The 26,902-nt window shown below is 49.7% G+C and overlaps 1 protein-coding gene and 1 pseudogene across 1 annotated transcript; both read left to right on the forward strand.

The window, feature by feature from the left end:
* Positions 1-1,098: 1,098 nt before the first annotated feature.
* On the forward strand, positions 1,099-11,887 carry UTP11 (UTP11 small subunit processome component). The gene is made up of 8 exons (XM_008151156.3): positions 1,099-1,243; positions 5,253-5,314; positions 6,534-6,636; positions 7,026-7,139; positions 7,624-7,717; positions 7,814-7,944; positions 10,548-10,658; positions 11,376-11,887. The coding sequence occupies exons 1-8, from the start codon at positions 1,181-1,183 to the stop codon at positions 11,457-11,459; spliced, it is 762 nt and encodes a 253-aa protein (XP_008149378.1). The 5' UTR covers positions 1,099-1,180; the 3' UTR covers positions 11,460-11,887.
* On the forward strand, positions 1,763-2,577 carry LOC103294866 (glutathione peroxidase 1-like; annotated as a pseudogene).
* Positions 11,888-26,902: the final 15,015 nt, after the last annotated feature.

The following is a 26,902-nucleotide window of genomic DNA, read 5'->3' on the forward strand; positions in this document are numbered from 1 at the left end:
AGTTAGGTTTAGTAATAATAACAACAATAATAGCTCTAATTGATTGTGAACACAGCATTTAAAAAAAAATTCTTTAAAATTTTTTTTTTATTGATTTCAGAGAGGAAGGGAGAGGGAAAGAAAGATAGAAACAGCAATGATGAGAGAGAACCATTGATCTGCTGCCTGCTGCACATCCCCTACTGGGGATGGAGCCTGCAACCCAGGCATGTGCCCTTGACCGGAATCAAACCTGAGACCCTTCAGTCCGCAGGCCTATGCTCTATCCACTGACCCAAACTGGGCTGAACACAGCATTTAAAACATATTATTTCATTTAATCCTCACAACCATTCTGTGGGTATGGTATCATTACCTTAATTTTACAGATGGGGAGACCAAGGTTGAATGAAGCTAACTTTGTCTTAATTGGCAGCAGTTAGGATCAGAACACACTTCCATGGTTCATGGTCTTAATCATGTACATTGTACTGCCTCTGACACTCATTCTGCCAACCAGCCATTCTCTTGAGGGGATAAGGCTCAGAACTTTAAAACTATTGCTATGGTATGACTCCTCCATTCAACTGTGAGCTCCTTGATCACCCTCTGAGGCAAGCAGTGCATGCTAGTATTATTGTTTTATGGATGAGAAAAATGATGCTCATTAAAGTCAAGTGACTTGTCAAAAGTCACACAGCCAGTAAGTAGCAGAGTCAGACATGATTTTAGAGTCTGTTGTCTCTCTATCGAGTGCTCTTTCCCAGTACACTGTAAAATTCACACAGCTCCAGGCTTTAAATGCACCGGGTAATACGGCAAGTGGAGCACAGCCGCAGGTGACTGCGCATGCGCAAACTCCAGGCCCAGCTCAGCCGAGGGCAGTGCCAGACACGTGTTCCCAGGTGCCAACGCGGAGCCGAGCGCGAAGGCGAGGTACACGTGGACATGCTCTGGCGAATAAGAACTGCCTCTTGTCAAGTCACGAGACTAGACTACATTTCCCAGAAGCAGCCTGTGGTGGACGCCGTTGCTAGAGGACGTACTTCCGGGAAAGCAGGCGCCGCATAGGCTGTGGACAGGAAATGGGCGGTCCTAAACCTCCACGGCTAGGCCCGTTTCCTGTCGGTTCAGTGGACCCGGAGACTGAGGTGGTGCGGCGCCGGCGTTGTCTACTGAGGTTTCCCAGGCGTGAGCAGATATGTCGGCGGCTTTTCGGAAAGCAGCTAAGTCCCGACAGCGGGAACACCGAGAGCGAAGCCAGGTAAGATCTCACGGGACCCACGAGCGCCGGCTCTGGCCCCATGTGCTTCTCTCGCTCCAACCCCCTCTTTGCTTGCGGGTCCGGGTCTGTACGCAGACACTGCGAGTAAATAAATGCAAATACAGGGTAATGACGCCGGCGTGCCTGGGGCGGGGCCTCTTGGCTCTGAGAAGAGGGGGCCTGTTGTTCTTTTTTGGGGAGAGCACGGGGATAATCAAAGCTATCTTGCAAGTTTTCAATGAGATAATTAAATGGGGTCCTGTGTGTAAAGGGCTTGGCCTCTGCGGAACTCGAAGTCAAAGCTCATACAGCCAGTAAGTGCCCCGGCTGGAACTGGCACCCTCAGCTGAAGGTGCTCGGCTCTGCTCCCGGCGAATAGGGGCTGTGACCGAAGATAACCGATGTTATGAATATAGTGTCATCACCGTGGGCTTTTTGTTTATGTCTCACCCTGTAAGGTTGGTGTTTCCCACCCCCATTATACAAATGAGGAAACTGAGGCCCAGAGAGCTAACGTGACGTGCCCAGGTTCCTGTCCGTGCCCAGCGCTCCCTATTCTGCAATCCCCACGCCTTGTGCGCGGCTCAGCTGGCGCCGGCCGCGCCGGCGGCTGCGGCCCCGCACTCCGTGCACGCGTTCTCTGCGCGCCCGCAGGCCGGCGGGGAGCCCCGTGAGCCTGGGCTCCCTGCGGGGCAAGGTGCTGCTCACTGAGAACGTGGCCTCACTGGGAGGCACGACGGTTCGCGACTACACCCAGATGAATGAGCTGCAGCGGGGCCTGGTCGTTCTGGGCGTCTTGGGCTAACCGTGCAACCAGTTCGGGCATCAGGAGAACGCCTAGAATGAAGAGATCCTGAATTCCCTCAAGTCTTGTCAGGCCTGGTGGCGGGTTCGAGCCCAACTTCACACTCTTGGAGAAGTGCGAGGTGAACGGCGCGCAGGCCCACCCCCCTCTTTGCCTGCCTGTGCGAGGCTCTGCCCGTACCCAGTGACGCCGCCACTGCGCTCATGATAGACCCCAAGTTCGTCACCTGGTCTCCCGTGTGCCCCAGCGACGTGGCCTGGAACTTGGATTAGTTCCTGGTGGGCCCGGACGGCGTGCCTGTGCGCAGGTACAGCCGCTGCTTTCCCACCATTGACATCGAGCCCCACGCCTAAGGCGCCCCTACTCACCCACCTAGCCCTCTGGGGGATTTATCCATGAAGGTGTTGCCTCTAAACCTACGTGGAGAAATGCCTGATGTCCAGCTAAATCCCCCCCAGATGGACTCCAGCCTCCCCCTCCCACACCATAGCTTTTCACAATAAACTGTCCGGTGTCAGCAGGGGAAAAAATAATAAAGTGATGAACCCAGTCACAAACACCAAGTTCAGGCTGAATAAACATTTGTAGGACTTCTTTGGAGGGTGTGTGTGTGGGGAGGTTGAGTAGAAATTAGCTTAATGAATGCAGAATCCATTTATTTCACTTCTACGCCCGCAAGACCAATTGTGGGAATCGCATAATACCAACTCAGAAAGGCCCTTAGAGATATCTGGTCTGGCTTCATTTTACATGAGAAAGAGAGGGAGATGGATGTGCCTAAAGTTGTGTGGCCAGCTGATGGAATGGAACTAAGGCCTCTTAACCACAGTTCAGTCTTCTTGCTTAATCGCATTTCTCAGACATTTATTGTTTACTTCGTGTGTGCTCTGTGGTGTGCTGGGAGCAATAGTATAATTTGCCACCTTGTTTGGACCTGTGTGTGGATCTAGCTAAAAGTAATAATAGCTGGGAGTGCTTACTGTGTGCCCGAGCCAGACAAAGTGCAAAATGCTGTCCTCTCATTATCTCATTTACGTAACTCCCAACAGTGTGTGGAAGTGGTACTATTGTGTTTTCACATTTGCAGATGAGGATACTAAGGTTCAGATAGGGTCAGTAATTTGCCCGAAGACATACAGCTATAGTTGGCAAGTGGCAAAGCCAGAAATCAGACCAAGTGTTTTGAATCCAGAGGCTACTAAAATATGAATAAAGAGGCAATTTTATAAGAGGTGGCACATAACAAATGCCAAATGAAGAATTTGAGTGGGAAGAGTAGAGATGATGAGAGAAAGCATCATGATGAAACTTGTTGGACTTGAAAGACAATGATAATAGCTGTCACTTTTGTAGCACTGACTGTTAGGTACAGCCCAACATGCTGTACAAGGATTATCTCATAATCCTACAGCGTCCCTATGCGGGGGATGTGGTCCTCATTTTACAAATGAGGCATCTGATGCTTAGAGAGATTGAATAGTGTGTCTAGAGTCATAGTTGTAAGTAGTTGGTTTAGATTAGCAGAGGAGACAGAGGGCTTTCAAGGCAGGTCATGAATAAGACATGGCCATGTCTGAATAGGAATAGAGGTCTTCGTGGGAGAGGTGTGGAGAAGGCCATCTGTAAAGGTTGGTAAACACATTGACAAGAGCACTTCCTATTTGGGACAAGTGTGGACTTTATCCTATTGATTCTTCATTGAGGCAGTGGGGAGCTATTGAAGATATTCTGTATGGAGGGGGAAGTGTAATTATCTGAACTATTTCAGATGCAGTGCCAGGATTTTTTCTATAATGCCGATATACATTCAAGTGACATGGAACTTTCAAGATTTCTGCCTCATGATGTTGCCCATTTGACCCTTGAGTTTTCTTTCTCTCCTCTCTGTCAGTCTTCTTTATCTGCTGTAATTAAAATAAAAATTATCAGGAGAGGTTTTGGGTATTATTTTTAAATATTGAATTCTTTATTGTATCACTTCAAAGATAATAGATGAGAAAGGTGACTATTAAAATTAATATACAAGTTTAAACAATGGATAAGTGTATGCAGTTCCTCAAAAGTTGAGATAAGGGAGCATTTGATGTCTTGCTTCCCTGTATATGTCATCAGTTTAGCTCAAATAAACTCATAAAAATTCTCTAAAAAAAAAAGTTAAGATTGTTTAGAGCAGAAAAGGATGCAGTCCAGTGGGGAGAGGAGGAGTACAGACTGTGGCCCCAGATAGAATGGATTCTAATTCTAGCTTTGCCACTTACTAGTTCTATGTTCTTCGGCAAGTCATTCTCTAAACCTTATTCCCTTTTGGAATATTGGGATAGCCATTTCTTCGTTTTACCTATTTTTCATGATAGTTGTGGGGATTAAATGTGATCATACTTGATGAGCATTGCAGATTGCTCTGTAACAGAGTAAGTACCTAATAAATGTGGCCTGTTAGGATACTGTATGCAAAAGCATCTAGTTCAAACCCTGATTATATTAAATGCTCAACAAATGGTAGCTTGTAGAAAGATAATAGGAAGACATAATCCTTGTACCTTTTGTGCTATCCAAGTTCTGTGTCACGGAAAGTATGTTCTGTCATGCTTGGTTTTCTCTCATACTTTGTATCAAAGGTATAATAATAACAGTAAACATATGCTGGGCACCTGTTATGTGCCAAGCCATGTGCAGACACCACCACTTCCAGAGGCTTATGGAATCCTTATGATAACCACGAGAAATAGATACGATTATTTTCACTTTATAGTTGGGAAACAGCAGCTCAGAGAAGTTAAGTGATTTGCCCAAGGTCACAGATTGTTAAGAGATAAAGCTTGGATTTGAATCCAATTCTCCAGTCTCTAAATTTAGCTCTCCTACCACAGTTGCCTGCTACTATATTTTCCCTTCATAGTATTTTATAAACCCTTGGATTAAGTCTGTAGTAATTTTAGTACAACTGGCAACTGCTTGCTTAGTGCCGAGTCATTGTTGCCTTTCTCTGTCCTTAATAGGCCAGGACGCCTACTACGGCAGTGCTTGTGACCTCTCTGGCGCCTGCACAGTTCCCCTCATCCTGAGGCAGAGCCCAGTTGGGGGAGGGGAGGGAATAGGGTAGCACGTTGGCTCCAAGGACATGGATTGACTGAGCGCTCCAGAGATGCTTGTTCCCATCATGTTGTGAGGAAACGTGACACCTTTTCTTCTTTTGTTTTCTAGCCTGGCTTTCGAAAACATCTGGGTCTGCTGGAGAAAAAGAAAGATTACAAACTTCGTGCAAAGTGAGTTCAGTCTTTCTGGTAGAGATACTGCCAAGAAAGCTTCCAGTCTCCCTGCACTGCAGTTGAATTGCCTGAGTGTCCAACAGGGGATAATTTCCTGCCATTGATAAAATGGCCCAAGCGCTGGCAGCCTGTCAGATACTTGTCTGTGACCCTAAACTTCTGTCTTTGTTTAGCAGAGCATTATTTATTTAACTGTAGTGGCATTGTGAGGTTTTTTTTTTTTTTTTAATTGTGTTGCTACAGATCATTTTCTCATAGTGGCTTTGATTTGCCCCTGCCTTGGTGTTTGAGCCAAAAGCTGAGTCTTTTCTCACTCCCTTTTCTTGAAGTGCAAGATAAAATCTAAAATTCCAGTTGTTGAGTCTCTTACATCACCATGTGTGTGGTGTGGAATGAAGAGATGTGAAAGATGGATTCATGAGACTGAGCGTGGGTGATAATGAACTCTGAAAACATTTTACAAAACAATTATCCCCATTCTTCTTCTTCGTTTGCACTTTATTTGCAAAATACTTGATGATTATTTGTTAGCTGAAGTCTTTTTTATGCTCCTGGTACAGATGGTGGGCGATGGGTTGCTCTGGGTCTCTGAGTTTTTAAGGCTAATAGTAATAACTGAGGGCTGCGACCGGGCAGGCAGTGCTCCAGGGGAGTTACAACTTTTACACTCATTCCTCCCAACAGCCTTCTGGGATACTGCTGTTATCATATCATTTACAGATTAAGTGGGGACACTGAGTGGTTAACTAACTTATCCAAGATTACTCAGCCAGAAGTGGTAGAGTCACAGTTTGAACCCAGGGTGTCTGGCTCCAGAATCCATGATTCTGGTTACTTTGCTATAAAGCATTGTGTAATTTTTGAATCTTATTTGGCCACTTGGTGCCCAAAGCTTGAATCAGAACCCAGTTTTAATTTGTGCTTTGTTTGGTCTCTCCTTGTAATGCTATAAATGGCACTAAAAACATATGCCATAGGTCGGACCGTTAATTTCAGGTAAGATTGGACCAGGAGAGGACCTGCAGAGACAGGAGCTCAACATCAGTGACAGTGGCATGTGGATCAAATGTAGTCATTGCTTTGGCCTTTTTATTTTTTGCTTTGGCTTTTTGAGTTTCATTTTGTGCGAACTTTTTAGCTGCTTGTAAAGTTTGCTTGTTGTGTTATTGATGGGTTTTTCTTTTTTGGTATGAACCTTGTTTAACCTGCTTTTTAGTGACTACCGGAAAAAGCAAGAATACCTCAGAGCTCTTCGAAAGAAAGCTCTTGAAAAAAATCCAGATGAATTCTACTATAAAATGACTCGAGTTAAACTCCAGGTGGGTGTCTAATGGATCAGTTTAGTGTTTTGAGCTCCAACTCAATAAGGAAATAAGGATGGGGGAGGAGGTGGAGAGAAAGAATCTTGGCCTTTCCTTAGCCTCTTCTAGTTGTCCAGGTGCTGCTGTTGGCCAGTATCCAAGGCAAAACTGCCCCTTCATGAGCAGCAAGCATTTCTGCCCCTGGCTCTGAGTTCTCTTACGCCTGGAGCCGTTAGAAGAGTGGATGACTAGATGTGCTAAATTGACCGTGCACCTTGAGGGCCTGTTGCATGGAATTGCTGTTGCATAAAGCTTTAGGTTATCTTCGTTCCAACCATGAACTATGTCAACAACTTAGAAATGATTTTAATCTAATAGGGAATGTGTCTTTGAAATTTGGGTTTTAGGATGGCGTTCATGTTATCCCGGAGACTAAAGAAGAAGTAACTCCAGAACAGCTGAAACTGATGAGAACTCAGGATGTCAAATATATAGAAATGAAAAGGGTTGCGGAAGCTAAGGTAACAACCGAAAACTCTTTGTTCTGATGTGTTTTTGTTGGTTAAGAAAAATATAAATCCCTCAACCAGAATAATATGTTGATTGCTTCTGGCATTTACAATCTCGAAGTATGCTTAATTGTGAAAGTGATTTAGAAGCCTGGTAGAGTGGAAAGGGTTTAATGTGGGGAATGAGACAGACTCAGTTTGAATTCTGGCTCTACCACTTATTAGCCCCAAGATTATGGACGAATTTACCTCTATGAAGCTTTTTCCTCATTTCTATCTCATAGGTTTGTTGTAAGGATTAAATGAGTTTTGGATTATGCCAAGCTTGACATGTGGTTGGTGCTTGATAAATTTTACTGGTCCGCTCCTTTAAAAGAATGAAGCAGTTTCTTTGCTGGTTGGTGATAATGATGTGAAATGGTTTGAACTTTTGCAAATTCATTTCTGATACCCTGTAAGAGCCCAATGTAAAATGAGACCATATTCTGTATTCTAGAAAATTGAAAGACTAAAATCAGAGCTCCATCTGCTGGATTTCCAGGGGAAGCAACAGAATAAGCATGTGTTCTTTTTTGACACTAAAAAGGAAGGTATGAAACGTTTGAAGGTTCCTGGGACAGTCTAGCATATTTTTCTGTGTTGTTTGGTGTTAGAGACGGTGCTTTAAGGATTGTCTTGACTTTTAGTTGAACGGTTTGATATTGCAACTCACCTGCGAACTGCCCCGGAATTAGTGGACAGAGTCTTTAATAGACCCACCATAGAGACCTTGCAGAAGGAGAAAGTGAAAGGAGTTACTCATCAGACTCGACTTAAGGTAATTTACTCCATTTTTCTTTGGGTCTGAATTAGGGGGATCTAGATTCCTTTTTTTTTTTTTTGTCACCAAATTTAAAATAATTATTTGTGGAAAACACATCAAGTTCCCTTAGAGAAGTAGAAGGAGGGTTTGATGATGGGGATGGGAGTGGAGGAGAGTTCCTAGGTTTCTCAGATTGGAGGATGGGTAGCCTAGTGGTCAGGAGCATAGGTGTTGGCCTTTTGACCTTCATTTGAATTCTAGCTCTGACCCTGGGCTTTGTGCTTTGAAGGCTTGTAACAGGTGCCAACAGTTTATAAGTACAGAGAAAGGAGAGGGCACTGAAGATTAAGAGGTCTGATATACTTTGATATCGAACCTTTAGCAGCGAATACATGTATCAAAAAGTCTTTCATATTATGCATTTGTACCAAAATTTTGTATTGACTCTTCCTCATGGTGTTTTCCATCACCGTAACTGGGTTTGTGCAGAAGACACGCTTTTCTCAAAGCCTTCTGGAGTTGAACTCTCACTTCTGACTGATTCATTTAAAAAAAAAAAATGCTGTCAATGTGTTTCAGTCAGACAGCTGTTCTGTTTTGATTTGAATCATTTATTCCGCATCAGCTTTGCTTCCAATGTTTAATTTCACAGCAGTTTCTCTAGCTCAGAGGCAGCTAAACTTGCCTTAGTAATATAAATACCCCTAATTAGTTTGACTATATTGGGTAATCCCATAAATTTGACAGTCTGTGCAATAAAGTGAAAACAAAAGCTGTCTGAAGCCACTGCTGTGAGCCTACGCTAGAATCAGGCAATTGTTTAAGTCTGAGGCCCAGCACTATTCCCCTCTATGCAGATAACACTTCCAGCTGAGGAGCCGGCTGACTAGTGTTCTCAAGATAACCCTGTTTGCCAATTAGTTGTATTTTCAATGAGCTGTGTCACTGATGCTTTTCAAGTATTGTGGAAGTCCCTAAGGAGATGAGAGTTCCAAGTTCCTGTGTAGAAGAGTTCACTAACATAACTTTTGAGACATTGGGAAAGTTTGGATCTCGCCATTTTTGTCTAGTAATGTTTCTTTTGATAGTTGTGTTTAAAGGAAAATTGTTTTTATTAAGAGACGGCTGTGAGTGGATTGCAAAGGAACGCTCAGTCTGTAGGTTGGAAGGGGTGGGCAGTCCACAAATGGACTTGAGGAGTCTGAACACCCTCTTCCCACTGACATTTTGAGCAAATAGGTATCTACGTGTATACACATTTAGATCATTTCGTTCTGCCTTTCCTGTCCTGACTGCTGTGGCTCAGCTGGTTGAGCGTCATCCTATGCAGCAGAAGGTTGCCGGTTCCATCCCCAGTCAGGGCACATTCCTGGGTTGTGGGCTTGATCCCTACTGGGGGTCGTGCAGGAGGCAGCTGATCAGTGTTTCTTTCTCACATCGATGTTTCCCTTTCTTCCTTCTCTCTCTCTGAAATCAGTAAAAACATTTTTATTTATTTATTTATTTATTTAAAAAAATATATATTTTATTGACTTTTTACAGAGAGGAAGGGAGAGGGATAGAGAGCCAGAAACATCAACCAGCTGCCTCCTGCACACCCCCTACTGGGGATGTGCCTGCAACCAATGTACATGCCCTTGACCAGAATCAAACCTGGGACCCCTCAGTCCGCAGACCAACGCTCTATCCACTGAGCCAAACCGGTTTCGGCAGTAAAAACATTTTTAAAAAAATTTAAGAAAAATAAAAAGTTCTACCTTTCTCAACTGGAGTTCCATGAGAGAAGAGCCCTACAAATTTGTACACACATAAGTACATTTATTTCAAGAAATAACCCAAAGCTTTCCTCAGTTTCTTAGAGGTTTACAATTCTCCCAAATTGAAGGAACGCTGGTGTTGGAGGCATCAGCAGCAGTGGGAATTCTCAGGCCAGCGTCCGCTGACACGCCTGCTCTCCCAGCTGCGGTTCTCCGGCACCAGTACACTGCCCGGTGCCCTTCTCTTTTCCCGACTCACTGTGTGAGGGTTTCCAGTACTGGCTCATGCTGCATCACCTTAGTAACCGGACACTCACACGAAGGTTGAAGCAGCTTAGTGTAGTAGTGGAAAGATTCCTGAGGACAGTGCTGACTGCTCCAGGTGAGCCACGTGTCCCGGGCAAGTCTCCAAGGTTCCGGAAGTTCAGCTCAAGATGTGATGTTCTGCCCTAACCGGTTTGGCTGAGTGGATAGAGCATCTGCCTGCGGAGTGAAGGGTCCCAGGTTCGATTCCGGTCAAGGGCATGTACCTTGGTTGCAGGCACATACTCAGTAGGGAGTGTGCAGGAGGCAGCTGATCGATGTTTCTCTCTCATTGATGTTTCTAACTATCCTTCTCCTTTCCTCTCTGTAAAAAATCAATAAAATATATTAAAAAAAAAAAAGATGTGATGTTCCTAAAATGGACAACTTTATAGCACCCTTACTTGTTAGTAACATACAGTGTCATTTATTCTGGTGTAAGAAGGGAGTTGGTAAAACCATTTATGCATTGGGGCTTAAGTGGATTAAGAAACAGTTTCTTATTTATTTTTTGTCCTGTTAAGTGTTTTATTGAAAATGTGTGTGTTCCCTCTGCAGCGGATAGCTAAAGAAAGGCAAAAGCAGTATAACTGCCTGACACAGCGGATTGAACGCGAGAGGAAATTGTTCATTATTGCACAGAAAATTCAAACACGCAAAGATCTTATGGTGAGGAGAGAGCCTTAGGCCTTCTTTTTTTTTTTTTTTTTCCCCTTGTGAAGGTCTTAACTGAGGCTGGATTTCAGCTGTGTGTAAACCAACCCCGGTGTAAATGTCTGCTCCTCAGGGGCAGTGGTTTGAGCCAGTGTCTGCTACTCTGACAGTGTTGAAATGTGCCTTGATTAAGAAGGTAATAAGAGGCTTATTAGTCAGTGCCCTGGAACAGCAAAGGGTAGGATCGGGTAGCATATGAACTTTATAGCTTATGAGCAGCTATCTTTAACATTTAAACAGGTTAACAAAACAGTGCGTGCCTCTCATTGGTGTTTAAAAATAGGCAACATTGTGTAGATAAATAACAGAGCTGAGGAATATAAGATGCCCCTTTCATATTATGATTCCTCTAAATGTCAAATTCTTCAGCTTTGCAGATCATTGAGTTGTGCCTTTCTCAACTGGGGTTTGTGAGAGAAGAAGCCCTACCCCCCAAAAAAATGATTTGAGTACCTTCTCAGTTTTCCCAAGAATCTCTGCACACTAGTACCAGTGTTAGGTGCCCAGCAGGGAAGTTGATTCGTGCCTCCTGGGGTTGCCTTAGGGTGGGGCTCATCTCTCCTGCACCTTGACGAGGGCGGAATGAGGGGTTTCCTAACAGGTAGTTATGAACTTTCCTGTTTTACAAAAGCCTCTCCTGCTGTGTACTGGTAACCTTTTACTCTTTTGTAGGATAAAACTCAGAAGGTGAAGGTGAAGAAAGAAACGGTGAACTCCCCTGCTATTTACAAATTTCAGAGTCGCCGGAAACGTTGAAGTGTTAGAGATAAGCCTTGTCATTCCAAAGGGAAAAGAATTCTATGTCCTTTCCCCCCCAGTAACTTCAAATTCCATTCCTATAAATGAGATGGTGTTCCTGTTTGTAATTATAATTTATTGCAGATCTGACATTTGATATAAACAACATCAATACTCCTTTCCCCTCTTATGGTTTTGGGTTGTGAAATTAGTCTTATTTTTATATAATTACTTTTCTCAAATTATAAAAGTTAATATCTCATTACAGCAAGTTTGGGAAATAAATGAGTTCATTCTAATCGCAATACTTATTCAAGAACAATAAATAGCTGTCGCATACTTACCGTGCTGGGAGCTCGGACAGTGGTGGAGGTGAACAGTATGAGCATTCTGGCTTATCACCTCCATTTTGTAGAGGTGTGCACTAGATTTTTTGGTAATTTTAGTTTTTTCACTTAAATCATTTGCTCTTATCCATTTGTTACATCACTAAATTTTAAAACAGCAATGCAATATATGCTCACAGAAAAAATTAAATCTTATTTTTAATGTTTACATAATGTTTTACCCAGAGGATAGACTGATTTTTACTCTTCATTCATTCTGCATTTATTGGGTGTATGGCTTCATTAGTTAGCCAAGGAGGAATATTTTCTTACACTTTACAGCTGCAGATAGAAGTCCTTGGAACTAGGAACCCACAGGGCCACCTCTTCTTTATTGAAGCTCAAATCAGCACAGACCCAGCTCTCCGTTCCTGCCCTCTGTGCTCCTGGCCACCTCATGAGTCTGAGGCTGTAAATGGCTTGGAACAGCCCTTAAGCAATTTGGAGAAATGGACCCTAGGTTGTGTGTGGTAGCTTCCTTCTCTTCCCAGAGTCCCACCCTACCCTAACCTGCCCATATAGGGTTGGTGGGCCAAAGCCCTTAGGGCAGAACTGAGCATGCTCAGAGGAAATGTGGGAAGAGCAGGATTCTGGGAGGCTTGCTTACAACTCATCCCCTGGAGGGGGAACAGCTATGCGTGAATTTTAAGGATTGGAAAAAAAAAATCATTAAAAATTAGGTTCCCATAACTGCTGGGTTCCTGTACAAAGCCTGAAAGGAAGCCTCATGGTATACCCAGTGGGGTTGAGATCTGGGGGACCTGGAAGATAGGAAGAAGGGCCAGGGCAATAGAAGCTCGCAGCTTTTGCCTTTAGGAAGTGCTTCCCAGTCTTCGGGTGAACTCCCTTCTGGTGAGGAGCTAAGTAAATGTCGATAGACTTATGACATAGAGACTGGAATCCTGGCCAGGGAAGGAGCTCGCCGCATAGGTGTTGGACAGAGGAGTGAGCAGACCAGTTAGCAATCTGTTCCTGCCTCTGCTGGTCAGGAGGGTGAAGGATAGCAGGGCGTTTACCGTAAATGCCTTCTCCTGAAGCGCACGCCTACACCAAGGCACATGCACCTCACAGGCTCTCGCATTAACAAATGGCACCAGGCGCAGACTGCTCAGGCCTCATGAACAGGGGCGTGCACTAAGTACCCTCTGGTACACGAACTCACCACTGGGGGGGGTTTCACACACGGAGGTTACACTCACACAAAAGCCCCTACATGATACATGGGTACCCAGTGGTGCTCGGAAAGGCATGTGCACAGGCCAGGAGGAGCTGGAAGTCCATCCTCTTGGAGTAGCATACATTCCGGGCTGGAAGTAATCAGAATCGTAGGGGATAGAGCGAGGTGTCTGGAGTTGCTGTCACATGGAGGGCTGTCCCAGGCTCCAGGATTCTAAAGGAAGAGATTGGCCGTCCCTTGTGACTAACCCAAGACACAGGCTCCAGCCTCAAGGAGCCTGGTGTGCTGATGGGTTAGGTGTTGAGTGAGACCCCAGACTCCTGGCCCATTGCTTGGTTCCTTAGGACCCACCCCTCCAGGCCCGAGGGTGGTTTGGGCTCTTGGCCTGCTGCTCTGGCTGTGTGTGCCAAGGGGAATGTGGGCAGCCTACAGAGGTGGGGAGCATTTCTGTGAGTCAGAACTTGTGAGGTTCAGGTCTCTTGTGCAACCCTGGTCTCCAAAGCAGCAACTACCTGGACCACATGGAACCTCCCTTCTCCCCCAGGCTCCCAGCAGACACTTGGTCCGTTGCCACAGCTCAGGGCCCTTCTGACCAAAGCAGGAGAGTGTCAAGCCCTAGCTTTGTAAGTCAAGTCTGACTGGGGAACCGCTTCCTGGTGACAGGGTGGGAAAGGGTCCAGTAGGTGGAGCTGCTGCCCCTTCTCAGGTTAGTTCTCATGGTGCTGGCGTCCAGCCAACTCAGCACACGGCTTCAGGGGCAGCATCCTGGACTCCATAGGTGCTCAGTGTGTGTATGTTTATTGCATTTAATGCCACGAGGAGAGCTCTTACTAAAAAAGGCTTTCTCCCGCCCCTGCTCCCCCAGCTGGAGCTTAGTGTGGCACCAAGACAGGGCCTGGGCAGGGGAGGGCTTTCCCCTTTTCTAACGAGGTCCGCGGAGGAAATGTCTTGGACTCCCAGGTTGTCCAGAGGGTGGTTCCCCCAAGACCTGGTAGGGTCTCCGCACGCAGCGTTGCGTGTCTGTTTAGAGCTGGCTGTGGGGCAGGGAGCAATGAGCTGCACGCCCTCCAGCAGGGAAGGCAGCCAGCAGACACAGACGCGCTGCCGACCTGTGGGGGCTGGCCAGGCCGGGGCCTGTTGGGACTTGAAAGAGTGAGGCAAGTGGGTGTATGGTGCTGGCCTCCCTTCCTCAAGCTTTCTCAGGGCGTCAGTTCACAGAGCCGTGTGCCAGGGTGTCGGGGGAGGGCGGGCCAACGCGTGGGTGGGAGTCCTGGCCCACAGCCCCAGGTGAGGGGGGGGATTGGGGGCGGACTCGAAATGCCGGCAGGTTTCTTGGGCTTGTGCAGCTGCCTCCTGGGGTCAGAGGGTGCACTCTCTCCCAGCCAGGTCACGGGGCCTCCCTGCTGGCAGGGCTCCCACCCAGCAACTTGGGTCTGTCTCAGCAGAAAGTGCTGGCATGGATCCGAGAGGAGTTAGGAAACTCCAGGGGGGCAGAGCTTCTTCCCCAGCCCACCACTTAGGAGGCTGAGGGGACAGCCCAGGTCATGCCTCTTTCCCCAAGTGCTCTGGTCAAAGAAAGCATGCCGCCCCTGCTTCAGACTCCCTTAAGCCATCTCCTGCTCCCTACTCCTGGGTCCTTTCTCTCTCCCTGCATGTCTCCTAACCCTAGTTTGTGCCTACTTCTCCCTGTCCCTTCTCTCCTGCTTCCCTGGAGGGCTTGAGGAACGGCCGTGGCCATCTCCCCTCTTGTGGGAGGGAAGCAGACTGCCTGGAGCGAGGGCAGTAGAACAGCCCTGGGCCCCGGCTTTGGGGGTGGCAGTAGGGGCTGGTCCAGAACAGAGCCAAGGCCCTAGCTATTTCTAGACAAGAGGAGCGGATCTGGGGACTGTGTTTGGGGTGAAAAAGGGGGTGGGGAGGAAGCCTTTCCCTTTCCTCCTGTCGTCTGTCACCTGACGGCCATGCTCGGATCATAAGTGTTAATGAAATTGCGGTGCCCCGAGGCACCTGAGCAGCACCCCCTGCTCTGAATCAGCCTGACTCATTTACGGCTTTCTCCTAGTTACCCCAAAGGCTCTGAGGTGGCAAATGTGGGGGGTTGGTTTCAGGTTTCATGTTTTCACATTACTGGGTGGAAAAAAAACACCTTTCCAAACCAAAAAAACAGCTTCTACAGCAGAAACAGCATGTCCCGAGAGCACTGAGAATTTCCCCATCCTATCTCCCCAGCGCTCTGCGGCAGGCCAGACAGACCGCGCCGGAGGGGTTAAGAGGAGGGGGCAGGAGCCAGGCTGAGTAGCATGTCGGGGACAGCCCCTTTGGAGGAGGCAGCACTTGCCTTCCTGCTTAAAGGCAGGCAGGACCTTTGCAGGCCCCCTCGCTCTGCAGCCTGTGGTCTCCAGCGGCCAGCAGTGGATCGCCCGGGCCTAGGACCGTCAGCTCAGGATGAGCAGGGGCCAGGGAAGGAGCCAATTTGATCCCAGGAGGTCGGGGACAAGGGCCCCTTAGGGCTCTTTAGGTGGAGTGGTAGGGAGGTGGGAAGATGCAGGGTCCATCTGGCACATGGAGATGGGGGTGCCACCCCCTCCTGTTACTGGCTGTAGCATTAAAAACCACCTCCACTCCCCACAGGGGCAGATGGCCTCCATGGCAGATGGAGACTAGGCCGCCAGTGGCTGGATGAGCTTTCTAGTCTCTGCCTGGCCTCCCTGGTTAATAAGACAGTCCAGAGGGGCAGCGACAGGGCCGTGTGTGTGTGTGTGTGTGTGTGTGTGTGTGTGTGTGTGTGTGTGTGGCATTATTGGGCCATTCTGGGGGGAAGTTAAGAAAGGAACCCCAGATGGAGTCAGTGGATCTTGGGGGCACACCTAAGTTTGCCGTGTTGGGGTGGCAGGTGCTCAGGGCCCTGACACTGCCCACCTGCCCTGGCTCCTGAAGCCGCCCCAGTCCGTTCTCCAGGGAAGGGGGTAGTCCCCGGGTGGGAGCTCTGCCCAAGCTGGAGCCAGGTGAGCTGATGCAGACCCCCTGCCAGGTCCCGGAGCTCAGGCCTGGGCAGCAGCTCCTCCCAGAGGAGGCTCCGTTTATTATGCGCTCGGGCTCCCTGGCTGTGCAGGCAGCAGCGGCCTTCATTAGCGGAGGAGCTGGGGTCTGTTTTGGCTGCCTCATCAGCATCAGTGAACTGCGTCCCTGCGAGATTTGATACAATTTAATTAACCTAATTAAAAGCTCTGATTGCAGAGATGATTGGGGTAGCGCCAGCAGCGACTGCATATTTATAATGAGCTGCAAGGTGTGGGACCGCAGCCAAACGCCACGCATCCTAATGAGCGGGAGCCGGGAGCCAGGGAGCGGGAGAGGGAACGTTTATTTTTGGCAACAATGCCCAGTTCCTCCCTGCCAGGGAGTCAGAGACCCAGGGAGCAGACACGGACCTGCCCCGGAGCTCTTCTGAGCAAGGTGGAAGCAGGAGCGAGTGTGTGCTCCCCACGATTCTGGTGCCTTCGGACGTCCACCTGAAGGAACGCGTCCAGCGCCCAGGGTTCTCTGCCTGCAGCGTGGGGCCGGGGCCCCAGCAATGCACTTTTCCTGCCTCTCTCCCTCTCTGGGAGTCAGGGGCTGCCTTCTGAACTACGAGCTCTGGTGTGAGGAAACCGCCCCCGGAACCACCTTGATTTTAGGACTTCCAGGTCCCTGGGCTTTGCCCTTGCCGGGCAAGATTAGAGACTGACAGGATAAAGCTGAAAGGCCAGGTGGAGGTCAGAAAAGGGTCAGGATGTCCAAGAGACTCTTGTGAGGCTCCTGGGACTGGAGCCGACCAGAGACATAGGAGATGAACCTCCTCTTCATCTGGGAGCCCTGTCTCTCTCTCTCTGACGACCCTGCCCAGAGGGGCCACCTCCCATGGACTCTCCTCTCCCACTCCCTCTGTCTGGGGAGTCTTGGTTTGTCTGACTAAGCATTTCCGCTGTAAATCACATCTAATAATAACGAGAGTGAGAGCTGTGGCAGAGATGCTGTGGGTGAAGGGGGCACTGGTGAGAAGGGCACGCTGCCCAGGTGCCGAGGGCTGTGAGGCTGGGAGGGAGCTCGGAGTTGGCAGGAATGAGGGCTGGGCTCTGGAAGGCACCCTCAGAGGCCTTGGGGGAAGAAGGTGGGAGCAGACCCCCGTTCCTGCTCAGAGCTTGTGTAGGTCATGAGCTCAGTCTTGCTGGCCCAGCCCCCCAGTGCTCTGAGTGCTGCCAGGACAAGATGAGATTTGTCCCCAGCCCACCTTGCAGAGCTGCAGCTGTTTAGCTCCCTTATCAATCTTCTCTGTGGGTTTAATCATCTCTCTGTCATCCTGCTGGGGCAGCCCTCCCCTTGCTGGAGCCCGGCTTTCCTCCAATCCTCCTCCCCCAGACACAGCCACCCTTCCCCACCTGACTTCCCTTGTGGGAGACAGAGGGTGGGCCAGGCTGGCTTTGCCCCAGGTTTAGTCTCAGTGGCGCAGGTGGGGGTGGGGGGTGTCCCTGTTTTTTGCCAGGAATAAATATGGAGGAGGGATGGGTAGAAGCGGCACTGGCAAAGAGCCTGTCCTAGCTGGGTCCCCAAGATCTTTGCCTCTACTCCAGGCCAGGTAGGACAGGGCCTAGAGATTGGCTGTTCTGGTGTAGGTGCAGCATCCATTCCTTCCTTCTTCCTCCCTTCTACCAGCTCCTTGGGAACTCTGTCCACCCACGGCCATCCATCCTTCCAGCTCTGGCCTCCTTCCCTGCGTGGGTCCTATGGGGCCAGGGGCCCGTGGGCAGAAGCCACGAGCCCACAGCTTTGCATGCATCTTGGGAAAGAGGGTGCCCAAGAGTCAATGGAGCCTGTGTTGTGGTCCAGGCTGGGAGCCAGGGTGCAAGGGGCTCTGGGCCCATCCCAGTGCTGACGTGCAAGATGACCTTCAGGGCTACTCTGCGTCCCTCTCTGCTTTGCTCAGTTTCCTCTCCAGAACATGGGGGAATGGGCGGGTGGTGGTGGTGGTGGTATGTTCTGGTGTACGTGCCCCTCAGAGGGAACATGAGGAAGTGGGTCCTTCCTCCCCCTGCTCTCACCCCAGGCACTCTCAGTGCCAGTGGAAAGCTGCTCGCCCCCATTTCTCAGAAGGGTCCCCTTAGGCCCAGGGACCGCAGGGGCACTGACTCGCCTTGGGCTGCAGGGGACTTGTTCTCGTCCCAAGACAAGGCTGGGCTCTGGAGGACAATGGTGTGTTGATGAGGCTTTGGTCCTGGTCTCACATGACCTGACGGGGGTGGATGGACTGCACGTGGCTGAGCCGCCTGGGCTGACCTTTGGTCGCTGGCTAGGGAAGAGAGGAAGCCATGAAGCTCTCCTGCCCACTCAATGCCCTGGGCACCCTGCCACCCCCACCCAGGAACTGCCCTCTGGGCACACACACTCTGCCTTCCCCTACCTTCTCTTAGTCCTCCTCTCCCCTCTGCTGTGTGTGGATGTGTGTGCATGCACGTCTGTGTGTTAGAAAGGAGGCACCCGGAGGGGGAAGGATAGTGAGAGCAGAAACTCCCTTTACCGGTTCTTTCCAATCAAGGATGAACCCGGTTTCTCCCATCGTGGGGACACCACCAGGGCAGGGCCACGGTATATACATGTGTGTGTCTATTCGTGTTCATGGGCAGGGAAGGGGGTAGTCCCCGGGTGGGAGCTCTGCCCCTGAACACGAATAGACATGTTCTCCTCTGATGGGAGGAGGTAACTTTGATTGTCAGCATCTTCCAGCTTTGGCTGGAGCGACCCCCCTGCCCCCCTCCCCCCAAACGGCCAGAGTGTCACTTTCAAAAGGAAAAAGGAAGACTCTTTTGGGTTGTGTAATTATTGTAATCAGTTGAATTAACTAAAAATTACCATTCAGTGAGGAAGCAAGTTGTGCCTGCACACACACACACACACACACACACACACACACACACACACACACACGATGAGAGTTACACACAGACATGGGTACACAGAAGGCACGTTAAGACAGAGGGAGACAGGCATATACGCACGGGCACACCAATGATTCTCAAAAGGGGTAATTGGTCCTTCCTCCCATTCCGCACCAAGTTGCTAAGGTGATAGAGCAAAAGGGGTTATCTCAAGAGAATGTTTCCCTGAAGCGCCCTGGGGGTTGAGGCCCAGGGCCTCTGAAACGGGACAAGCTGGTGCAAATGACTGGATACAGCACTTGGAAAGGGAGCCCATGGCCTGGCTTTGTTGCGTAACATTACACACATTAACGTGAAGACTTTTAATGAGTTCTTTCTTGGGAGCCCCATACATTTTTTATTTTTATTTTTATTTTTGCTAGGACTAGTCACCTATACACCCCCTTGGTGACCCTGGGAGTATGTGGAGGGAAGTTAAATTCCCCACCTGGGATCGGAGGGGGGTGGGGTGCTGGCGTGGGGAGGCCTGTGGGTGAGAAGGGAACAGTCAGACTTAGTCTCTAGGCGTCTCTCAAATTAACAGCTTTGAGTGGTTTGATGGAGGAGTATTTCTAGACAACCCCCCTTCCTCCCCAGATAAAGTCCTATTAATCCCATTGGATGCTGGGAGGGAGTAGGGGATGGTCCTTGGCACTGAGGCAGAAAGGACAGAGCCTGGAGGGGCTGAGATGGAGCTGGGCTGAGTGTGGCAGGGGCCCCGGGAGCTGGAGCTGAGGTGTGAAGTTGCAGCAGAGTTGAGCATGGATGGACTAAAGTGGGGTTGTCTGAGCTTGGCTGGCAGGGTATCTCTCCCCGTCTTGACAGGATCCTGAGAAGCCTATTTTTGGAGTCCAATAAAGAGAATGTTTGGTGTCTGCTCTCCCTGGAAGCAGCGGGACAGGTCCCCTCCCCCTGCTCCCCTCAGCTGAGCAGAGTCATACATCACCAAGGGGCTGGGACTCCCTAGATGTATTGCCCTAATACGTCGCTATAGCAACCCCATTCTAATCCTGCATTATTCTAATGTGGTCCCCCTCCCCACTGTGATGTATAGCTTGGATCTCAGAGCTTCAAGGCCCCTTCTCTGAGGCTGCTCTAGCTACCCTGGGGAGGGTGGGTTGGAGGCCGGCTGGGCTTCATTGGGTCCCGTCTTGCTTCTCCTCACCCTGTGCATGGGATCCTTTGTGAGGCTGTGTGTGGAGGTGGGGTCTGGCCCATTGGCCCACCAGCTAGCCTGCCCAGAGAAGGGAAGCAGCAGGCCATGTGTCCTGGCCCTGGCACACGAGCGCCTGACGCACCGACCCACGCCAGCCTGCCCGGCCTGAGGACCTGAGGCCTTGGGGTTGGGGGCCAGGGCAGGACAATGGCTGCATTCCGGCTGTGAGCCACAGGCCCCCATTGTTCCTGTAGACACTGCCTGCTTGAGTGCCGTGATTCTGGCCCTCACCCCGCAGGGGGCGTAGGATGCTCCCTGGACCACTCCCCCGGGGGAACCATAGAGGGGTGATTCATGAGGTGGCCAGGGCAAAGCAGGCCCCAGCTGTGCCCAGATTCTGGGGGGCGGGAGGGGGAGGTGACTGAGGGTTGTTTGTGTCAGGGGAGGGAGGGTTGAATAGCCAGAGGACTCAGGGCCCTGGACACCAACCACGTCATCTCCTACCCCTCCTTGTGTGTGGGCTGGTCAGAGAGGCTCCATTGTCAGAGGGGAAGGCCCACCCAGGCTGGAAAGGATTTGAGAGTCAAGAGGGACCATCTCAGAGCTGGGAGGACCCATAGACCACCCCTCACACTGCCCTGGTTGGGAAATTGAGGCCCAGAGAATGGCAGGGATGTGCTCACGGTTACACTGCTGGGCAGTGACAGGCCTGGGACCAGAACATTCCTCATATCTCCCTAGTGCTGAGATGCTGTGCCATTTCTGGTAGAAAAACTGAGTCTCAGTGGTGATTTTCAGTCTTGGCAGAAGTTATGCTCAGAAGCTCTTTCCTCTCCTCCAATCCCTTTGAAATCCCTCTAGTTCAGGTCAGCACCTGGCATCTCTGGAGTGAGAAATTAGAGTGAAGGGAAGTCCCAGGGCCAGGCAGAGGGCATACTGACTACCTCTTCTGGAAAACCCTGAGGAAACGTGCAGGGCATGGAGGTTTCCATGCCACACAAGAGCCATAGATGCAACAACAGCCTTCATTGTTTCCTCCCAAACAATGATGCCACTTGGCCCTCACATGCCTACTCCAAATGACTGAGAGGTAGGGAGGGGAAGAAGTTAATCTGAGAGAGTTTTAAGGATGGAGGACTAATATATATATATATATATATTTTGTCCGTGTTCCTGCTGCTCAACATAGGGATTGATTGTTAAACTGGATGGTTAGATGAGGGGATGGATGGGAGGTGGTTGGGTAGATGGGTGGATGGTTAAAGAGGTAGTTGAGGGTTGCATGAATGAATGGACGAGTGGATGGGTGGGCAGAGGGATGAATGAATGGTTGTATAGATGGGTGGGTTGATGAATGGATAAATGGATGGATGTAGGATGGATAGATGGATGTTTAAATGAGGGAGTGGCCATTTCATATATTGAGGTCCCGGGATGACGGATGACCCAACTTGGGTCGTACTAAGGATGAACAGCGGAGTGAGGCCTGGAGCCGGGTAGCTGACCCCCGCCTTTGAGGCCGGGATGCCCTGTGGCATGGTTTGGTGGTCAGCCCCAGGGCAGGGGTGCAGTAGAACCAGGAGTTGGTACCTGAAGGAATCTTTAGTTAGACTTAAGTCTCATGTTAGGAGGCTCCACGGGGTCTAGGGCCTTGATCTTGAGTTGAATCTTCTGTGCTGGGGTCAAAGGAGAGGTGGAAGCCCACTGCTGGAAGGTCCTGAGCAGGGCAGAAAGGGGGAATGAGTGGGGTCTGAGGGCGCTGGGGCCGAGTGGCTTTGCCTCCTTGGAATCAGACCCTGAGCCCAGAGCCCCAGAGGCAAACCTTTACGCATTCTTCATGACCCAGCTCAATGGTACCACCATCTGTGAGGCCTTCTCGGACCCTCTGGGTGCTGTTTCCCCAGAAACAGCACAGAGCCTTGGGAGAAGTACATTATTGGGGAACTGGGGTTACCACAAGAGGCAGGAACGGGGAAGAGGTAGGGAGAATGCACCTGCCACTAATTTTCTGGGTCATTTTGGGAGAGTCCCTCAACATCCTTGGGACTCTATTTCCTCATCTGTGAACTGGGGATGGGTAGCTTGAACTCTTCTTTGAGAAGGAAGAGAGATAATCCTGGGGTGGGGCGGGGGCGTATGTGTGGGGGAAGCACCCGGTATTATTTTTCTGCATTGCTTCAGCCCAGCAATAATATATAGTGTACAAATAAAATTAATTTTATAGCTAACATTTAATGTGCACTTACAATCTTCCAGACTCTCTTCTGAGTGTTTATGTATATCATCTCTCACTTAATTTCCACAGCAGTCCTATTAGCCAGGCACTACCGTTCTTTTATTTTGACAGATGAGGAAACTGAGGCATGGCAAGTGGTAAGTAGCAGGTGGTGCAGCCAGGATGAAGACCTGGGCAGATGCCAAGAAACACATCCTTAGCGACTCTGTGGGTTGCTCAGTGTGCAGCACTCTGAATGGATGCATCAGGGGTGCTTCCTGACCTTCTTGGTGACCCCAGGCAAGTTGTCCAACTTCCCTGAGCCTCATGGGATTTACCTGATGGCAGTCTGGTGGAGAGAGGAGCAGATCCTAGCCAATGAGCTCCAGCACCCTTGGTCCGCAGCTTCTCTCCCCGGCCCAGTCCTGAGCTCGGAAACCTCTGCTTTGTGCACGTACCCCAAGCACCGGACAGTGCTGTTCACCTCAGCAGGGAGCGTAAAAAGAACGTTGTCCGGGTGTCAGGTAAAACGGGTTTTATCCCAGCTGCTATCATTACCCACTTTTGCTGCTCTGCCTAGGTCACTAAAACTCTCTGGGTACCAGTTTCCTTATTTGCCAAATAGGAATGACTAATGCGAGATCATGAAAATGAAGTATAAAATAAGCCTTGGTCGGTGTGGCTCAGTAAGTTGCGCGTCGTCCTGTGAACCTCAAGGTTACTGGTTCAATTCCCAGTCAGGGCACATACCTGGGCTGTGGTTCCAGTGGGGCGCATGCAGGAAGCAGCCCATTGATGCTTTGCTCTTGCATTGATCTTTCTCTCTAAAAATCAATAAAAACATTAAAAAAATCTAGCTATTTTGTTGGGTTTCACTACTTTTCTGTGCACTCTCAATATTAATAAAAATAGTGCGTCCTTTATCCTGGGGGAAAAAAAAGAATAAAATAAGTGCTGGATAGGCATTATGTCCAAATGACTTGGACAGAGTGGGGTCTGTGGTAAAAGTTCATTACATTTTGATTTTCTTCCCTGCTCGCTTATTTTTGTACAATGCCTTGCCAAGACCCCACAATCAAACAGCTTTCATTCATTCATCACCGATTTATGCTAAGCCCTCTATGTACATCCTCCCACTTAACTCTCAAAATAGATCTATGATGTAGGAACTGCCATTGTCACAGTATTAGGAAACTGAGGCACAGAAAGGGTGAGTACCTGGCCTGAAGTCGTACAGCTGATAGGAGGTGGAGCCAGGATTTGTACCCAGGTCTGTCTGATCTCACAGCCCCTGCATTTCACTCTTCTACTCTCTGCCTCCCCCTGAGGCATAAAGACCTTCCCCGGCAAAATTGATGACAGGGGGAGAAGGCAGGTGACCCAAGTGGCTGGATGGGGCCTTGGATGGAAGGTCGGGTCTGTCTATGAGCTGCTGGGGTCAACTCTAGCAGCTTTTGCATAGAGGGAGCACTCCCTCCCCTCCTCCCCAGGCAGCCAGCCCCAGGGAAAGGCCCAGGATGGTGACAATTTCCACCCTAAGCAAAGGGAACAGGGGCAGCGCAGGGTCCAGGTCCGCTCCTGTTCAGAGCTGAATAATCTGGAGCCTTTGAAGAAGGATTTCTGCACAGCCATCAGGAGTGAATCATTGACTTAGGGAGGCGATGAATCAACGGGGAGTTCATAAAACGGCAAATGAATCGGGTGTGAGAATGACGGAGCCACTGCTATTCCCCAGAACCCTCTGGGGACAGAGAGCCGAGAGAAAAGAAATAAAAATAACACGGGGCCTCACGCCTGCTACAAACCTGAGGCAGCCCCTCCTTCCATGTGGAAAGACAGAGGGACAGAGGGATGAGACCCACTGGTGGGTGAAGTGGGGTAGAGGAAGGCTCCCTGGGTCCAGGCTGCAGGTGCAATTAGCAAACGCCTGCCCCCTTCTTTGCAGAAGCCCTCACAAGAAAGAACACTGATTTTGACGAACACCCAAAATAATGTGAGATCAGGCACCATGCATTATGCATGAGGTCTGATTTAACATGAACATTATTTCTTGTGTATGAGACCATATGCCTCCGTGCTGTCTCTGCAGCCTAATAATACCAAGACCCACCCTGGTCAGGCTCAGCCAGAGACACATGCACTGGGCGTATGTGCGTGGGGGGCCTTGAGGCACAGCCCTCCTGGTACTTAGCTCATGTGAGGGGAGCCCTTTCAGATGCCCTGGAGGTGGGCTGTGCCTCTGAAAAAACACCAGGGAACTTGGGGTGGGTGTAACTGTGTGAAAGTGCCAGTGTGTGTGTGTGTGTGTGTGTGTGTGTGTGTGTGCGTATGTGTGTGTGTGCGCGCGCGCGTGCTCGTGCGCGTATGTGTGTTGTGATATCAGGAGCCCGTGACTAGGTGATGCTGGGTTCATCGCGTGGTGATGTGGGGACATGTGAGTAGCTGAGGTTTTACTGCACAAGAGGAATGATGGCAGGAACGGATAGATCTAATTGCTGTGTGTGTTTGTATATATACACGCATATGTACGTGTGGGGGTGTGTGTTTAAAAAATAAGATCACATATACATACAAACACACAGCCTAACTTTAATTATCTGAAGGGAGCAGGAGAGAGCTGGGAGGAGCTGAGAACAATGATGGGCACGGATGTGTTTGGAAAGCAGTTTGTGGGGTAAGTGCCTGGATATCCTGAGAGTATGAGGACCTCGTCAAATGCTGCAAAGGATGACTGTGTGTATTTAAAGAAATATTACAGGTGCCAGGTATTTGGCAACTCTGGAGAGCTCAGCGCCAAAGACTACAAAACTGGTACTGGACAGCCAAACAGTGGTATGGGTGTGCCCATGAGTGTGTTAACGTGTGCGTGAGCGAGCTGGGGAGTGTGTGCGTTGGGGTTTTTGCTGGCCGACAGAAGTGATGGGGATGGGTGTGAGGGGAGACAGACAGAGGAGGTAGCTGTGATGGCAAATTTCCGAGAGTGGCCGTGGGATGGGGGAGGCGGTAGATGGAGAAGGAAGGTCTCCGGCAAGCCTGTGTGCGTATGTGAAGCAGGACTGCATCCTTGGAGGTGCTAGTTGCCTTTGCTCTATCTGGCACTCCCATAGAATAGGCACCTTGAAGCTGACTTTTTGGGGGGACACTCAGCTGTGAGATGGCCCTGGTGACTGTTGCCATGTCCCAGTTCAGGGACCAATAGAGGGCAGTCCTCCCACATGGAGGCCTCCCAGGCAGCAAGAAGAGCCCTGATCGACTGGCCAAACAGTAACTCCAGGGTTTTCAAATATGTCAGGATTGACGGCCACTCTGGCTTCAGTCACTAAGCTGGCGGTCTGGGTGAATCCTCTTTTAAGTTTAGGAGGAGCAATTGGGCCCAGATAACAAACCCCTCTCTCTCCTTCTCCTGCTCAGGTGGGTCTCCTTTCTGGAGCTCAAGCCCTGCTGGGGAGAGCCAGGGCCTGGGTGCATCACTGGGGGCTTGACACCCCCATATGCAGGCCCAGAGCCTCTCCAGAGGAGATTCGGTTCCAAACAGCTCTAAGTGCGTGGCTGTGGTTGGGGTCAGCTAGTCCAGTGACATGCAATCGAGTCCCGGGGTCAAGGGATGATTGTACCAGACCTAAGCCAGGCAACATGTAAGCCAGTGCAACTTTGTGGTGCAGGAGGTGGGGGGTCCTTGGGGTACAGTGTAGGGCTCCTTCGGGTTTGCCTGGATGACCACAGGTGACCACGACGGTCACCTTCCTTCTTCCTGTTGTTGACCAACCCCCACCCTGCAAATGTTCTTCCAGCTCAAAGCATTAGCAGTGTAGCCTAGACTTTCTTTCCCCCTCCTATCTCTGGGAGTAGCTGTGGATTTGCAGGCACAGTGGCACACACACAAATTCATACACCAACACACAGAAGTTCACATGAGGAGAGTGAAGCTCTAACAGAACATGTGGCCACATGATCATAGAAAGTAATGCTGTTCAAATGAGGAAGGAGGATGGGATCAGAAAATTCCGAATCAGCTCGGGAAAGCGTGGCCTTCCTCGAAGGCGGATGCTAGGGACTTCTCCCCCTCTTGAACGAAAGGAAGTCTGAGGCTCTCTGGAATGAGCAGGTAGATCCACCTACGCATGGGATGGAGAAGCGGCTCGGTCAAGCTCGCAGGGGACTGTGTCTTTCCTAAACTCTATTCAGGGAGTAAGACTGCAGGGTAAACTATTTCTCTCCCTATGGCTTTTCCTTAATGGTCAAATGTGCTATGGTTTCTACCCTCATCCCAGGCCGGAGCCAGGGGGGCCTTCAGTGAACAGGGGTTGGTTCCTGGGTAGCTGTCCCAGGCTGGTGTCTCATTAAGCAAAATCCTCACAAAGTGGAAGATTTTCTTCCGTCCCCTTTTCTACTTTTTTTCCATCTTTTTGTTCTACCTGTCAGCTGCTGCTGGTTCTTGGGAGGCCACATTGTTTTTGCTGTTTTTGAGTTGACTTGCTTAAATAATAAATCCACCCTCTCGTACAGGATTAAGCAGATAATTGGGAAATCAATCAATCAATTGGTGTCAGCTGCAGGCGGAGGCCCGTGAAAGACCCCC

The sequence above is a fragment of the Eptesicus fuscus genome, chromosome 9 (assembly GCF_027574615.1).
Source record: "Eptesicus fuscus isolate TK198812 chromosome 9, DD_ASM_mEF_20220401, whole genome shotgun sequence".
Taxonomy (NCBI): domain Eukaryota; kingdom Metazoa; phylum Chordata; class Mammalia; order Chiroptera; family Vespertilionidae; genus Eptesicus; species Eptesicus fuscus.

Excerpts from the sequence above, each read along its gene's own strand:
- UTP11 (XM_008151156.3), top strand. The coding sequence starts at position 1,181 with ATGTCGGCGGCTTTTCGGAAAGCAGCTAAGTCCCGACAGCGGGAACAC. Across the intron at positions 1,244-5,252 it reads AACACCGAGAGCGAAGCCAG|CCTGGCTTTCGAAAACATCT; the intron begins GTAAGATCTCAC and ends TTTGTTTTCTAG. Across the intron at positions 10,659-11,375 it reads AAACACGCAAAGATCTTATG|GATAAAACTCAGAAGGTGAA; the intron begins GTGAGGAGAGAG and ends ACTCTTTTGTAG.